General features: G+C 39.9%; 1 protein-coding gene across 1 annotated transcript in view; it reads left to right on the forward strand.

The window, feature by feature from the left end:
- The window catches only part of BMP2K (BMP2 inducible kinase), a 57,901-nt gene that overhangs the window by 27,778 nt on the left and 14,165 nt on the right, over positions 1 to 15,958 (forward strand). The window contains exons 8-14 of the mRNA XM_087724001.1: positions 704 to 807; positions 2,291 to 2,370; positions 6,024 to 6,181; positions 7,220 to 7,395; positions 8,337 to 8,447; positions 9,982 to 10,163; positions 11,716 to 11,873. Coding sequence (XP_087580127.1) covers positions 704 to 807; positions 2,291 to 2,370; positions 6,024 to 6,181; positions 7,220 to 7,395; positions 8,337 to 8,447; positions 9,982 to 10,163; positions 11,716 to 11,873 — 969 coding nt within the window. The remainder of the gene's footprint in view (positions 1 to 703; positions 808 to 2,290; positions 2,371 to 6,023; positions 6,182 to 7,219; positions 7,396 to 8,336; positions 8,448 to 9,981; positions 10,164 to 11,715; positions 11,874 to 15,958) is intronic.

Genomic DNA, 15,958 nt, shown 5'->3' on the forward strand with positions numbered 1-15,958 from the left:
AGGCATAACATGTTAATATCACGAGGTTTTAAAAATAAATAATGTGTTCAAAGGGACGTGATGGCTCAGTGGCTAAGATGCTGAGCTTCTCGATCAGAAAGTTCGACATTTCGGTGGTTCAAATCCCTAGTGCCACATAACAGAGTGAGCTCCCGTTACTTGTCCCAGCTTCTCCCAACCTAGCAGTTTGAAAGTATGTAAGAATGATACAATAGGAGATACAGCATTCAAGAAGCCTTGGCAGTTTAAGGGTGTGGAAAGTTAAAATTGGTACCATAAATTAGGCCTGAAAGATAATTTACAGTGGTGCCAAATGGTGATTAAAATAATTTTTTGAAGTAGTTTAGAATAATTTAGCTGTTAAGTTGTGAAGGCATGAAATTAGCCAGATCTAATTTAAAAAGAAAAAGAAACCCCTGTAGCTTTGTTGCTAGATAGAACTGGTACAAAGTTCACAGTGTGATTTATGGATAGATGTAAGACTATTACATAAAATAATGTAATGACAATTAAGAGGAATCAATCCAATCACTCTATCCTCTTAACACCCATACCTGGCTATGGTACTTCCTTAATCTGTAGAAAATAATGTAATTAGAACTCAGAGGTAACTATAAAATCAATTTATTCACTCTTAATAAACTTGGTTGCCTTAGTGACTTTTCACTTTTATGTTAATAATTTAATTTGCTGTACTCAACAGGATACATGCTTGAACCAGATCAAGAGCGAAGACCTGATATCTTTCAAGTATCTTATTTTGCCTTTAAACTTGCCAAAAAGGACTGTCCAATTTTAAACATGAATGTACGTAGATCCGTATTTGTGCCTGTTTTGACACAGTACATCTTGTTCAGAATAATAAGTAGGAGTGGTAATCAGGTTTACTTAAAAAAATATTAATTCATCTTCCTCTGTTGAAAAAGACCATATCTTTTAACAAATGTAGTATCGACAAGGGAAGAGTTTATTCTTAAAAGTTACCGAATGAGATAATGTATGCTTGTATTGATCATAACAAATGCAATATGCATTTTTAATGCACTTGACATATTACTTCCTGGCCTCATTTCCAAGATATGCTTGTGTCATTAAATAATTGACCAAGTTAAGAGCTATTCACCTGACCTTGTTTCTTGCAAAAACAAAAACGAAAATCAAAGTTAAAAATGCAGAATAGTACTGTACAGGTGGTCTTTGAATTACAACAGTAATTGAGACTGGAATTTCTGTCACTAAGCAACCTGATCATAAAGCCATCATCAGAAAGCTGCCTCCGTTGCCCTGCATTCTGCAAGCCTTGCTGCGCTCAGGTGACTTTCACCATCTTCTTTCCATTGTTGACGTGGGGTACCTGGCCTCTCCTTATGTGAGGCAGCTGTTAGCCACATCAAGACTTCTTCCCAAATGTCATTCTGCAAATAGCGCATACTGTTCCTCTGACACTTTAGAACAGGGATGTCAAACTCAGGGCCCGCGGGGTGCTTAGATCTGGCCCTGAAAACAGTGTAGGATCGGTCCATGGTGTCTCTGCCATCGAAAATGGATCTCGTAAGGCCTCCCAAGCTCTGTTTTTGCTGGCAGAGGGTTGCAGGAGGCCATCACAGCCGAAAACAGTCAACTCGTAAAGCCTTCCTGGCCTGTTCTTGAGTTGCCATAGGCAGGACAGCGGAGAACTGACGGAGCAGCTCAGCAGTCATGACCAGAAACACATTCCACGCATACCTTTCTCAAGGCTGTATCCCAGGTTAGCAGAGCCAGCCAGAGAGGCGTGTTTTCTACAGTCCATGAAAGTGCTCCGTTGGGAGAATGTGATTTATGACACACCCTGGGAGGAGGGGGGGAAAACACGGTCATAGTTGGGCCGTAAATTACATGGGGCAGAGCTGACTTCACTCCATGCTGAGATGTTGCTCTTAATAAATAACTGGATTTCTTTTGAAACTCGGCTCGAACCTCAAGAGTTAATTAGGGCATCCATGGGAATCCTGACAGTGCCCCCAACACGAGTGATATCGAGCTTGCCATGGCCACTCTGTCCCCTCGAGGCCAAACACAACCCCGATGCGGCCCTCAATGAAATCGTGCTTTAGAAGTTTTTGGGGACCACCTGAAACCTCACAAGGCGGCTACACCCCCAGTTCTCCAAATAGAATAATACCATATATAGGCTTCCTTGTTTATTGTTGGTATGCAATGTGATTATGTTCAACTTGGTATGATATATTTTCTGTTACTATTTTTTTAAAAAAAAATCTATTCCTAATATATACTCGCTTATTTCCCCAAGAATTCTCCTCTCCCTTCAACTCTTCCTGAGCCCTTGACAGCTAGTGAGGCTGCTGCTAAGAAAAGCCAAATAAAAGCTAGGTGAGTGCAATAATTTTATTAAATAATTCAGTCCACTTTTTTTTTTGGCATACTATTAAACTTCATTATGCAGAGCTTTGTCCTGTGGCCACAAGATGCTCACTTCTGAACACAATTTCCCCTGGTGTGAGTGCTGTGAGTCCAGGAAAGCTCCTAGTTCCATGTAGAACATACTTCAGTTCAGAATCAGAATTGGTACAAGACCGTGGTCAGCCAGCTGCTGAATGAATAGCCACTTGCTCTTGCTTGGGTAGAATCCAGGCTGGTTACTCCACATGCAACCCTTCCATTGCATTTCTGACTCCCCATTGGCTTCGTGCAGAGTTTAAACGGGATGAAGGGAAAGCTGAAGCCTAGAATCCCCCATAATGAATTGACCCCACTCTCCTCTACAACAATTGATGGACAGAACCTGCCCGCTCAGGGACAGTGCTGTCATTGTGCAGTGCTTTCGGCCCTTGTAGATGGCCCTGAAGGATAGTATAGCTAACAGTGATAAAAAAAATTGCCATAAGATCCATCTTGGCTTGAATCTACACAGTGATAATTCTGGATCATATGCTTCATCCAGAATGCTTTTGTTGCTCCATTGCTATTTATAAAAAATATTAACTCTATTGAAAGTTTTAACGAGCAGATAAAAGTAATATAAAGGAAGGAAAAAAGGGGAAAGAAAAAAAAAGTGCAGGAAAAAAAGATAAATAGAAGTGCTGTGAGCTCCCATATTTTCCTCTGCCTTCCACTCTTGTTCTCTTGCATATATGTTAAGAGAAAGGGTACTTGAGACAAGGGTTGCCCATTTAAAGAGAATAATCCGGTATATTTATAAGATCAAATGTTTGCTCTTGAATGGTTTCCATTGTTAGTAATCTGATTTTGCTTTTTTTTTTTTTAAACGGCAGTGGTTTATTTATTTATTTATTTTGTTAAAAATCCATTTTTGTACAAATGTACTAGGGTACATTTGAAGGTAAACTGAACGGCACAATCAGGATTAAGTCATTAATGCATGTTTCTTTCAGAGAAAATATTACACAAGCGCCCTCTTGTGATAATTTTGAAGAATAAACACATATGATGTATGTCTACACATATACCAGAACTGGGATTCACTTACCTTCCCTACCGGTTCGCAAATGTGAGGGCATGTGCCTCATCTGCGCATGCTCAGTGCTTGCGCGTTACATCGGGACGGGTGGGTGGAGCCTCCCGCAGCCTCCGCTACTGATTCGCTCGAATCGGAGCGAACCGGCTAAATACCACCTCTGACACATACCCTAGATACACACATGTGTACATGCACACAGACACACTGCTTCCCAATGCACAATTTTGAAGGCATAGAAAAAAACTTAAAGATGTTTATGTATTGCATAATTTAACTAAATTGAGCCGAAATGTTTCTAACCTGTGCTTTTTATGTTTTTTTCGCATAATAAGGACTAGGAGTATAAGCCAGAACACACTTTTCTGTTTTAAAACTCTTTTTCAAACTGTTCAGAGTAAAAAAATGCAAGATTTTTTTAAAAAGAACATCAAGCTGTAGTAAAGAGTTCTCTTTGTTTCTTGCTATGCTTCTTAACCAGACATGATACATATTAATATAACGGGATGCTGAAAAGGGAAACAAAGATGAAATTATCTATACTTCCACTGCCAACTACTAGACTCTTATTGTGAAACAAGGGCTGGTGAACAGTATTTTTCTGTCCCTTCAATTGTAACGTCGTTGTTGTCATGGCTCAGCATTGAGACACAATAGGCTGGTTATGGGGTGAAGAAACACTATTTCCATTCACGTTCTCTTGGTCTCATAGCTGGGAAGAGAGAAAGGTGGTTTTATTTTTATTTGTTTGAAATGTATAAGCTGCCTCAGGTAGCACAAACTCTAGGCAATGTGCAGCAAAATATACTTTGAAAACAACATTAAAATGCACAAGCAAAGATAATTAAGAATCCATAGAGAATGGCATAATCTATCTATCTATCTATCTATCTATCTATCTATCTATCTATCTATCTATCTATCTATCTATCTATCTATCTATCATCTATCCATCCATCCATCCATCCATCCATCCATCCATCCATCCATCCATCCATCCATCTATCTATCTATCTATATCAAGAGCCAAATACCACTCACTCATCACAAAATCTCCAGAACCGTAAAGCCTACAAACCTGAAATTTGGCACATATGTTTCGCTTGGCTTCTAGGTGCTCACTAAGAAAGGATTTTTCGAAATGACCATCAGATCATTAGTAATTCTCATAGAGTAATTAACACGCTCTGATGCTAAGGAGTTCTACTCCTCCTCCCTGCCTGAAAAGAACTCTGTTCCAACTGCCAGTTGCCTCACATTCCGTTACCTCAGTTCATACTGGCAGATGATCCACTCCTTCACTCAAGAGCGGTCTGGGGCTCCTTACAGTACTAAATGTCGGTACCTCACCAAAATGTCTATGCCTTCCACTTATGGAACTGCTTCCGGACTCAAGGCAGTGGGACTGATGTTCCCTTATGTGTTTCAATCTTGACCACCACTGAGCCAACGGATTATGAACTGCATAGCCCGATCACATAGTTTCGTTATGAAGTACGGGTATTCAGCTAGTAATTAGATAATTACAATGGGTCTGTTAGTCAGTTAGTAAAAGTGGGGTCACAAAATCACCTTGACCCCAACCTGTTGAAAAAAATCAGGTCTTTACAGCTTCCTCAAAGGACAGGAAGATTGTAGCTTGTGAACTTTGGGAAATGTATTTTCAGCAAGTAGAGTGACCACAGAGAAGGCCGCTGTTGAAGTACTGTTGCTTTTGGTGCCTGTGATCCTGCTGGGTCTTATCAGAGGGATAGAAAGAGATAGAACAAGGCGATCCCATAGATACCCAGGCCCTCAGCCAAGCAGAAGTAAGAGGTCCTTGAATTGTAGCCAGTAGCAAACTAGCAATCAATGTAGTTTGTGTAGTAGAGGTATCACATAGATGGAATTAAATCACCCCTGTAGTTTTTGGGTGATCTTTAAGGGAAGCCCTGCAGTAGTCCAAATAAAATGAAACTGCCTATTTCAGTCCCCCACACTCCTGTCCTTCTGGAATGGCCTTAAAACCTGGCTTTGCTTGGAGGTCTGTCACCCCAATATGCAAGGGGTGCTGATGGGTAGTTAGAGAATAAATCTCCACCCCTATATTGTCCGTTCTCTTGGCTTTTTAGCTTTCATTTAATCTTTCTTAATTTGTAATTGTTTTGTATTATCTTTGTATTATGCTTTAAGACTCCCAGAGTTTCTGTAACTGTGAGATGTGTGGCATAGTTAGTTAGTTCAGTAGGTAGGTAGGTATTTTCCTTCCTACCTATCTACATACCTACCTACTGAACTAACTAACTAACTAACTAACTAACTAACTAACTAACTAACTAACTCAGTGTTTCTCAACCTTGGCAACTTGAAGTCCACAGGACTTCAAGTTGTCAAGGTTGAGAAACACTGAACTAACTAACTAAAAATTAGAAACATTCTGAGTTGGGGAGCTGTATTTGTCACCCCAGTAATCTTTGTGAAATTCCTACACACCTTTACCACCCATATTATTCTGTACATTGCTTATAAAAAGATTATAACAAAGTTCCTTCTTAATTTCTTTTGTTAGAATAACAGATGCCATTGGACCAACAGAAACCTCAATAGCACCCCGTCAGAGACCAAAGGCCAATGCAAGCACTTCCACTTCTAGTGTTCTTACAATTCAGAGCTCAGCCACACCAGTAAAAGTGCCAGTTCCCGGTGATTTTAACAATGAACACAAAGGTAATTTCTCAAACGAATGCAGTGAGCTGTAAAGAGCTCCTTTTGGCAACGAGTAGAAATCATGGTTACTTCCTTCCAGAATTAGAAGGCATCAGCAGTTGCCTTCTGAATGTGTAAGAATCAAGCAATTGTGGATTTTAGCACAGTATGAGAATTGCTACCCACAGAGTTGTAAAAAACATGTTATTGTTTTAAAAAGCAATGCATCTAGTTAAAAATTTCTCTAGCAAAACAGTTCACTCATCCCAAAATAAACGAAGTCTTGTTAATATTCCAGGCGATAATGTTACATTGTGGAGTTCTTAGTGAGCAACAACGGGGTTACGTTTACAGGAAATGTTCAATGTTCTGTATTAAGATGTAAAATTTGCTGGGTTAGGATAGTTGAAAATTGTAGCTGTACCGCCAAAATATCGATGATTCGTTACTATTTGTCAAGGCTTAGCTGAAGAGGAAATAAAGCAGGGCAAACAAAATATTCTGTAGAAAAGTAAATTGAATTGAATTGAATTTATTATATTTCTATGCCGCCCTTTTCCCAGAAGGGACTCAGGGCGGCTCACAACCCAAGTCAGGGTGGGGGGGGGATAGGGGATACAAATAGGGAAAAAAAGACATAGACAAACAATACCACAATTTTAAAAACAACTCAACAGACACACCATTCGAGCGGGGACAGGAACTCATCAGCCCCAGGCCTGTCGGAACAGCCAGGTTTTAAGGGCTTTGCGGAAAGCCTGGAGGGTGGTGAGGGTCCGAATCTCCACAGAGAGCTCGTTCCAGAGGGCCGGAGCAGCCACAGAGAAGGCTCTCCTCCGGGTGGTCGCCAGTCGGCATTGGCCAGTGGATGGAATCCGGAGGAGGCCTAATCTGTGGGATCTAATCGGTCTATTGGAGGTAATTGGTGAGTGAAGTGAAGCGTGAAAGATTCGCTATTCCTAGGCTAAGAGTTTTATGGAGCTTGGGGATGGGCCATTGGAGTCATCAGGAAAATACATGTTAAATAAATTCATTAATGTGCATTTGGAAATGTTCCAGGAGCCTCAAAGATTGGAAATGGTCACGAGAGCGTATTGTCGCCGGGAACCCCACAGCAAAACAGAGTATTGCAACAACTACAGCAAGGTGACTGGAGGCTACAACAGCTGCATCATTTACATCAGCAACAGCAACAGCAGCAACAACAATTGCTCCATGATTCATACGTGCAGCAGGTAATGCTGTGGCTTAGCTGTGATGTGTAATCCCACTTTCACGTTGCCTCTTCTACTTTCTTTCAGACTCAAATCTTATATAACCTGTCTGTCTTCCTCACCATTTTGCAGAATGCCTTTCGATTTGCTCTGCATTTGGGATGTGTCTATTTGCTATTTCTAACATTTTTACGTGGGGTACAGAGCGTAGAGAATGGGAAACACAGAGTAGGAACAGCCCTGAACCGCCCCGTCCCCAAACCGCCGCGTTTTCCCCAAAATACAACCTACCCCAAAAGTAAGTCCTAGCTTGATTTTTACACCTGTGCCCAATATAAGCCTTACCTCCCAAAATAAGCCCTAATTAAGACACCTCCCACTCCAGGATGCACGGGTTAAAAAATAAGCTAGGGTGGGGATGGAGGGGTGGAGCTGCCCTATTACTTATCTTTGCAGCCACGTCTTGCACACCCGGACACCTGCCTTGCCGGCCCATTTCTTCTACCTGCAAGGCTTTCCTGACAGCCTCTTCAGTCAATAACAGAGCTCCAGATTGATCCGGAGCTCGGTTATCGTCTACAAAGGCCTCCAGGAAAGCCTTGCTGGCTGCAGAAGAAGTTCCTGAAGGCGAAAAGGAGGCCAGGGGGGCGACGTGCGCGAGTGAGGTGGGTCAGTGGACGACATCCCCCCCCCACCCTCCTGAAAATAAGACCTGGTGCCTTTTTTTGGTGGCAAAAAACCCCCATAAGACCCAGTCTTATTTTCAGGGAAACACGGTAGCTTACCTTGGGACTGTTTTGTTCACAATAAGGATTAAGCAATTACTAGAGAATTCCTGTGTGGCTTTCCCTGGGTTTCCCCCCCCCCCCCCCGAGTTGCCAAAAGCAGTTTTGTTTGTGGGTTATTTCACTTGATTGAGCAGCATTTGTGATTTATGCAAATATTTTCTTTTTCAATTACAGTATCAGCAAGCAATGCAGCAGCATGTTGTTCAGCAGCAGCTTTTGATACGCACTGTGTATCAGCAGCAGCAGCAGCATCAGCAGCCCCCTCCTTCTCCATATCCTGCTATGGTAAATCACTTTGGGAAACCCAATAAAACCCTTCTAGCTAAGAAAGGGAAGCTTGGACTGTAATAATAGTTTGATTGCACTGGTTAGCTCCCTCTAATTTATTAGGCTCTACTTAGCAAACATTTTGTGAAACCATTTATTGTTCACTAAAGCAAACCAACGAGTTGAGAGCGAATTTAACAGTATTATGTAAATAAATGAAACTCAGAATATATAAATCTGGTGGCTTTTAGCGGAGCCTCATCTTAAATACATCCTCTTCAAGGATGAGGATTGTTTTTCTGGGCTGCCACTTTTTTTTTTAATCTTGGCTTATGAAACAATGAAATGTGTGTGAAGAAAATGATACATCTTCAGTTTTCAATCCCTTCCATATTATTTACTTCCCATAATATTTAATTAATAGAAGAAAAACGTTACTTCTTGAAAAACAAATTGTAAGGGTTTTTTTTGGTCAAAATAAATGGACATAATCCTCGACTCAAAACCGGAATTGAACCCGGAATTATGGTTGCAAGTTGTTGCAGTTGTAAATCATGTGACTGGACCTGTCTTTTCGGCAATTTTTTTCCGGTGGTCATTGAGTGAATGCAATGGGTATTTTTTGCTGGAAACCAGAAGTAAATATTGGAAAAATACCCATAAAAACAGCAATGTTTGTTCAATATTGTAAGTTTTTGGTGAAGATTCCTCCCAGCCAAGAATATCTTGCTACATCATTTTATGTTCATCATAATGTGGAGCGAGAGGAATAGATGGCATAATTTAATTGTGCTTAATTATGTAACTATCTGAGACTTCTCAGGAAACAACAACTGAATGGAAAACTGCTGGTGACCTTCTACCGCTGCACCATAGAGAGTATTTTAACTTACTGCGCCTGTGTGTGGTTTGCCAATTGCACAGTGGCAGATAGGACAGGGCTCCAGAGGGTCAACGTCATTGCCCAGAGGATCATGGGTTGCCCTCTCCCCTCTTTGGAAGAGCTTTAGAGCTCCTGTTGCCTTAAGAAAGTTCAAAACATTTTTAAAGATCCATCTCATCCTGGGCAACCTTTTTTTTTTAAAACTATTACCATCTGGCAGACGGTACAGGACAATAAAAACAAGGACAAACAGGCTGAAAAACAGCTCCTATCCCAGGGCAGTAACTCTATTGGATTCTACGGGGTAGTGCAATATTAATGCAGAATCAGGGGTTTTCAGTTTCAATTAAATAGCATGTGAAGGATGTGTATTTGTGTTCTTATTTTTATAGTTCTAATAATGTACATTGAGGATGGCATTTGATTTCGTTGTTTGCGGTGCAACGACAATCAATGAAATGAAACGGAACTAATTAATTAACCGATTTAACTTATTTTAACAGCTTGTTTGTTTCTTGATGCCAGTTTAAATTCCAGATGTTTTGTGTTTTTCTGTTAATTCAGTGAAGATGTTCATTTTCTGTGCAAGGTGTGGTTGGGGTCGTTTGTTTTAAGGCTTACCTGAGGTAGAGTTTTGCAGTGCTGACATTCTTCTCCTTCTCCTTTGAGATGCAGCAGTACCAACAAGCTCTTCTACAGCAACAGGTCCTTGGGAATCAGTTGCCACCACCGAAACGTTCTCCTGAGTTTCTTACCTCTCCTCAGGAGTTTTCACCAGCCTTAATCTCTCATTCTAAATCCTTTCCAGCTCATGTGGGTGCAGCTCTGGATGCTCCTTATTCCACAAACAGGCAAGCTTCCTCAACTCACGTTTTTAGCCACCGCACTTAAAGAACCATCTCACCCCAAAGGGATTGGCCAACCCCACTCAATCCGGCAGAAGGTGCAAGCTCTGGATCCCGTTAGCCAAGGAATTGCACTTGTGTTGTGGCCCGCCAGTGGAGCTGGCAGCAGATTCGGACAGTGAGGAGGTTGGGGAGGAACATGAGCCAGTCCTGGAGTCTGGAGGAGGCTCTGATGAGGGCTCTGTGTCGGAGGCAGAGGGAGGGGGGCAGGTCCATCCGACAGTTATCAGCTACTTTCAGAGTCAGACATCAGTGAGGCGGAAGAACAGGTGGAGCCTGTTCCCAGTGTGTGCATGCACAGAGTTGCCAGGCGAAGGGAACAGTTAAGGAACAAGGGTCAACTTGGGAATAAAGCCACAGGTGGATGGTGAATGGCCCCTCTCATAGGGAATAAAAGGGGAGTGGAGTTTGCAGGAGACAATTAGTTCACTCCTACATTCTTGCCAAGTATTGCAGCGTCTGAAATATATCGGCCTGGCCACTCTCCAAGCCTGATAAAGGTCGGTAATTGTGAATTATCTTGAAAGACCATGGGAGAGGAATTCGCTGTAAATTATAAATAAAAGGGGTTTATCGGGACTCGGACTCAGCTTCATGCTGATGGGGAAGCCTAGGTCAGAACAAGTTGCGGGGGGGGGGGGGGAGAGTCTAGGAAAAGCACTTTTCTGCCATGGTTTCCACCCTTTGGAATACCTTGCCCCTCGGAGTGAGATCCACCCCTATCTTCTTGGCCTTCTGGAAAAGCTTGGAGATTCTCAAGTCATCCAGGTCATGGTTGTCCCAAAGGTGCTTTTCCAAGAGGCAACTGGACTTCCTTGGGTTTTCTTTAAGAAAACAGAAAGAAAAACCAGAAAGTCCAGTTGCCCTTTTTAAAAAGCATCTTTGGGACAGCTTGACAAGCTGTCTTTGTCAACAGGCTTGGGTCCTCGATGGAGGGATCCCATTTTGGACCAAGTTAATAGATTAGTAGAAAATCCCACTTCCACCTCATCTATGTACTGGCTCTTTTTATCTGCTTGAATAATAATTTTGATGTCTTTAACTTTTAATACCCAATGTTTTAATCCTTGAATTAAAAATGGTCGCAGCCCAGACGAGAGTGCATGTGTGCACTTTATGCCGAAAAGATTTAAGATTAAGATTTAAGATTTAGTTTATTTGTATGCCGCCCTTCTCCGGGAGGGACTCAGGGCAGTGAACAACTCAAAAGTGGAAAAGGGGATACAAACACAATACACGTAATTAAAATACACAAGAGTCATACAGCCATACAAGTCGAGAGGGGAGGGGAACTCATCAGGCCCAGGCCTGCCGGCACAGCCAGGTTTTGACGGCTTTCCGGAAGGCCTGGAGAGAGGTGAGGGTCCGAATCTCCGCGGGGAGATTCGGCTCTCCACCGGAGAGCCATCCCTGTTCTACACTGTGTTTAATGACATTTAACGTGACTTAAAATAACCCGAAGAGTGCCTGAAGTCATTTTCTCAATCCATTCCCACAGATCATCTTCCTCTGACACGGAGTCTCTTTCCAGCTACCAGAAACAAAACATCAGCAGCCCCCCTGATATGTCTGGGTGGAATCCTTTTGGAGAAGACAATTTCTCCAACCTGACAGAGGAGGAGCTGTTGGACAGGGAGTTTGACCTTCTGAGATCAAGTAAGGGACGCTTGAAGGCTTATTTCGCTTCACAATAAAAGTAAAAAAAAAAAAAGCCCGTTAGGTACCGATGACAGTGCTGGAGACTGTTTTGTTCAAGGGCCACGCAGTCTGTTGTAGAGAGAACTCTTTCTGAGCATTTGAGGGCAAAACTAGACCCGCGATGTGACCTGTCTTTCTGTCACCCCCCCAAAAAATATACGTGTGCAATAGAAATAATTTTAACAATTTGCAAAAACCACAGAAAACGTCAGGGTCGTATGTTGAATAATTACTTGAATGTTAAACGAGAATGCAAAAAACAAATATGCTTGTGTAACCCTGCAGAATACCAGTTAGCACTATGCATTATTGCTTCACTTGGCAGTTTTGTTCATTTGCACACCGGAAGAGGAGATTCTGTGGGTCTGAAAATGCCTTTTGAAAGTGCCTGAAAGAGGGAAAAATGACCCAGTACATTATGTTAATGTTTTGTAATGTATTTTGAGTAGCTTAATGTTAAAGGCTGCTTTATTGTTCTAAAATAACAACATTTGAATAAAATATCTTCAAGTCAAAAAGCCAGTGTGTTTACTTGAAGTTGCTTCCACTTACCTGTAATCGTTCATTTTCGCGGAGATGAATTGTGGAGAAAACGTAGAATGCTGTGAAGAATAAATCGATTCTAAACTTGGTAAAAGGCAACCTAACCAAAATATAGATGATGAAGCTAAGAATGCAGCTTGCTTGTTTTGATTGGGAGTGTTACTGTCATGAAAGGCTCGTGGTCCAATTTAGACATAGCATCCCAGAATTAACACAATCTTCAACTAATGTTCTCTCTTACGCCCTTCACATGTGAACTAAGAAGCTTAAATCTGGGCTTTCTTTGTTATGTGGCTAAAATAAAGGATAATGTCATTGATTGTCATTGAAACAACCATCCTATGAGCTGTAGTTTTGATAGGCGTATTATTAACACAGTGGGCTGACTCCTGAAAGATTCCAGTCAAACTGAATCCTTAAATATGAATAAGTTTAATCCATATTGCCAATTGTCTCTTATTCTCTGTTTTAACACTTTGTTAAAATATAACATTTATTGTATTGCTGTATATTTAACACATGTAACTAAATTCAGGAAGGCTACAGAGAAACTGTTACAGGACCTTTGATAGATGCCAGTATTAAATGAATGTTGAGTTTTACTTGATTTACCAAACAATTACTTGATTAAAAATGAATCAGTTACAATATATCTACTCATCTTCCACAAAGTTATAAAATGGCAAGGAGTAAACCTTATTCCTTAAACCAGTGTTTCCCAACCTTGGCCACTTGAAGATGTCCGGACTTCAACTCCCAGAATTCCCCAGCCAGCGATGCTGGCTGGGGAATTCTGGGAATTGAAGTCCGGACATCTTCAAGTGGCCAAGGTTGGGAAACACTGCCTTAAACAACATTATAAAATTGGATAACTTCATATGATAGAATACCTACATGAGGATCAGCCATAATTGGATTTTAAATTTCTTTGTGTTTTATGGTTAATTTTTTTTCAAATGTTTTCTTGTAGATTTAATGGGAAATTTTTAAAGTTTTGCAAAAGTACAAGAAAGTCAGACAGAAAGCTTTAAACATTTAGTAATTTATTAAAAACCTATGTATTAAGTTGAAAGGAGTAGTTTTATAATTCATAGTTTTGTAATGTTTTGCAGTTTATTTGGAATGTATTAACTCTGTAAATTTTCAAAATGCTTCCCTTTGAAGCAGCCATGATAAAACATTTGCTTTTCCTCTTCTCTGAATAAATGTTTCAACTTCTCAAATGCTTTTTGTTATGTACTGGAATGTCCTTTTTCATAGCATTGGAAACTTCCAACTTTTTGATATCTGTTTTGGAGCTGCTTACCTAAAGAGCACGCAGTAAAAACTCAGTATTACTAATGAAGTGTTTAATCACCCTGGAAGAAATCTATGATAAATGTGTAAATAAATATGTAAGACTTGAAAGGATTTCACAAAATTTCTTGCTTCTCAAACCACAATTAGATGTAGAATTACTTTCTGGGCCATACCTATTGATATTAACTGAAGATTATTCCCCAAACTGTATTTCAGCCATTGGAAGTTGTGCTGTTAGTAACTGACTTGCAATTCTCACCTGCAGCAAGAATTGGATTTTAAAAAAGACCCAATAGATTAATAGCATTCTTGTTGCACTTTGTACAATTCCAGCAATCTCCACAGTAAATAACTGATAATGAATATAATAGCAGGATCAGTGAAGTGGGAAAACCCAGTTTATGTTCTTCCAAAGTTGTTCTTTTTCCTTTAATTATCTAAGTAACTGAAGAAACAAATGCAATTTATTCCATTTTGATAAACAAGAACTGAATTACTGCTTGAACATTTTGGATTGTGAACAGTATAAGGAACTGAGGCTTCCTGTAGTTATAGAATTGAAATATATAAAATGTGTAAAAAAAATTCTTTATTCATTATAATTTTGTCTTCCAAACTCACTTTTTGTACCTATAAGTACATCTTACTAAGATAAAATTCCAGTATTTTTCCTGTGACAGTCTCTAAATTTACTTCTGTATAATTAATACCCTGTTTCCCTGAAAATAAGACAGGGTTTTATTTTCTTTTGATCTCCGAAATAAGCACTTGGTCTTATTTTCGATGAGGTCTTATTATTTTTTGAGGAGCAGGAGGCAGCGAGCGTGGTCTCCTCATGGCTGCTGCTGTGTCGCAATATTTTTAGGGAGGGCTTATTTTCGTGGTAGGTTTTATTTTAGCGCATGCGCTCAAATGCCCTATTGGGCTTATTATCTGGGAGGTCTTATTTTCAGGGAAACAGAATAGTAGATTCAATCAAAAATGCAGAATAAACAATCCGGTAGGATTTTGATTATCCATTCTTGCATTATCCCGAATGAACAAAAGATGATACAGTAATTATGATTTAGTTATTATTATTGTTGTTGTTGTTAACACTATTATTACAGTGTTAAGTTTTTAAAATCTGCATGTAGCAGAGAAACATTTCTGTACGGGATAGAAACTCTTGGAATACACCAATGCTTTTTCAGTTTCCTTTCTTGTAGAAAAGGAGAAATAATACCAAAGAACATTTAAGTATAATTCATTTTTCCAAGACTTGACTTAGTTTATATATATATATATATATGAAAAAGTCTTGCATGAAAAATATTCATTTACTGTGATTGAAGGTTGAAAGTTAAACGTTTTATGTTATTCTTTGTAATGTGTATTTTAATTACAATTGTCTTTTGGTGTCTATAGCCCTACATGGTGTTGATTCTGTGAATATTTTATTTGTTAATTTGTTTGACTTGTACAGGCTAACTGGCTTTTGATCACTGGGGACATTTAGCAGAGAAAAACTTGCATTGTTTCAAATTGCTTTAAAAACTGATACAGCTGTCTTCTGGAATGCCATTTATACGTTTTAAATTGATTATAAAAATTCTACCCTTCCTCTTCAGTGAAATTTCATCCACAAAAGGATCCTGACTCCCCCCCCCCAAAAAAAAAGCAGATAAAATTTTATTGTTTGAAAAGTTAGGCTTTAGCAAGTAGCATATGGGCAAAACTGCCACCCCCATAGAATGACATTTTGTTAGTTTTCAATTGTTTCAGAAATAAATGGGCCTCTGATTTATAGAAGGGATAATCCATATCCAGCTAATGGCTCAGATCTACGTAGACAAGGAATTCTCACATTTGGGCTCTTCTGCAAAATGATTCTTGCACTTTGAGAAATGATCAGCCTATAGCCAAAGAGGGAATGGGGCTGATGCAGTTTGCACAAGCTGGAATGAAGCCTTAAAAATTGCTTTTGGGAAGCAAAATGGAATATACTGTTCTTGGCAGCTTTACCTGAAAGAGTTTCTTAATTGGAGCAGAACTGTACTGCGCTGTTAAGAATGTCAAAATAAATAAATAAATTCAAAAAACAATATAGATTTCTGAAAAAAGAATTGAAGAGCAGGTGCACTGCAGCTTTCATATATGATAAATTGGACAGTCTTTCTATTGCTAAACAGGTGCTGTAAGCATGCAGTTCACCTGTGCTT

This window comes from Thamnophis sirtalis, unplaced genomic scaffold (assembly GCF_051295495.1).
Source record: "Thamnophis sirtalis isolate CommonGarterSnake01/CBP01778 unplaced genomic scaffold, rThaSir2_p1.2 scaffold_10, whole genome shotgun sequence".
Lineage (NCBI taxonomy): Eukaryota > Metazoa > Chordata > Lepidosauria > Squamata > Natricidae > Thamnophis > Thamnophis sirtalis.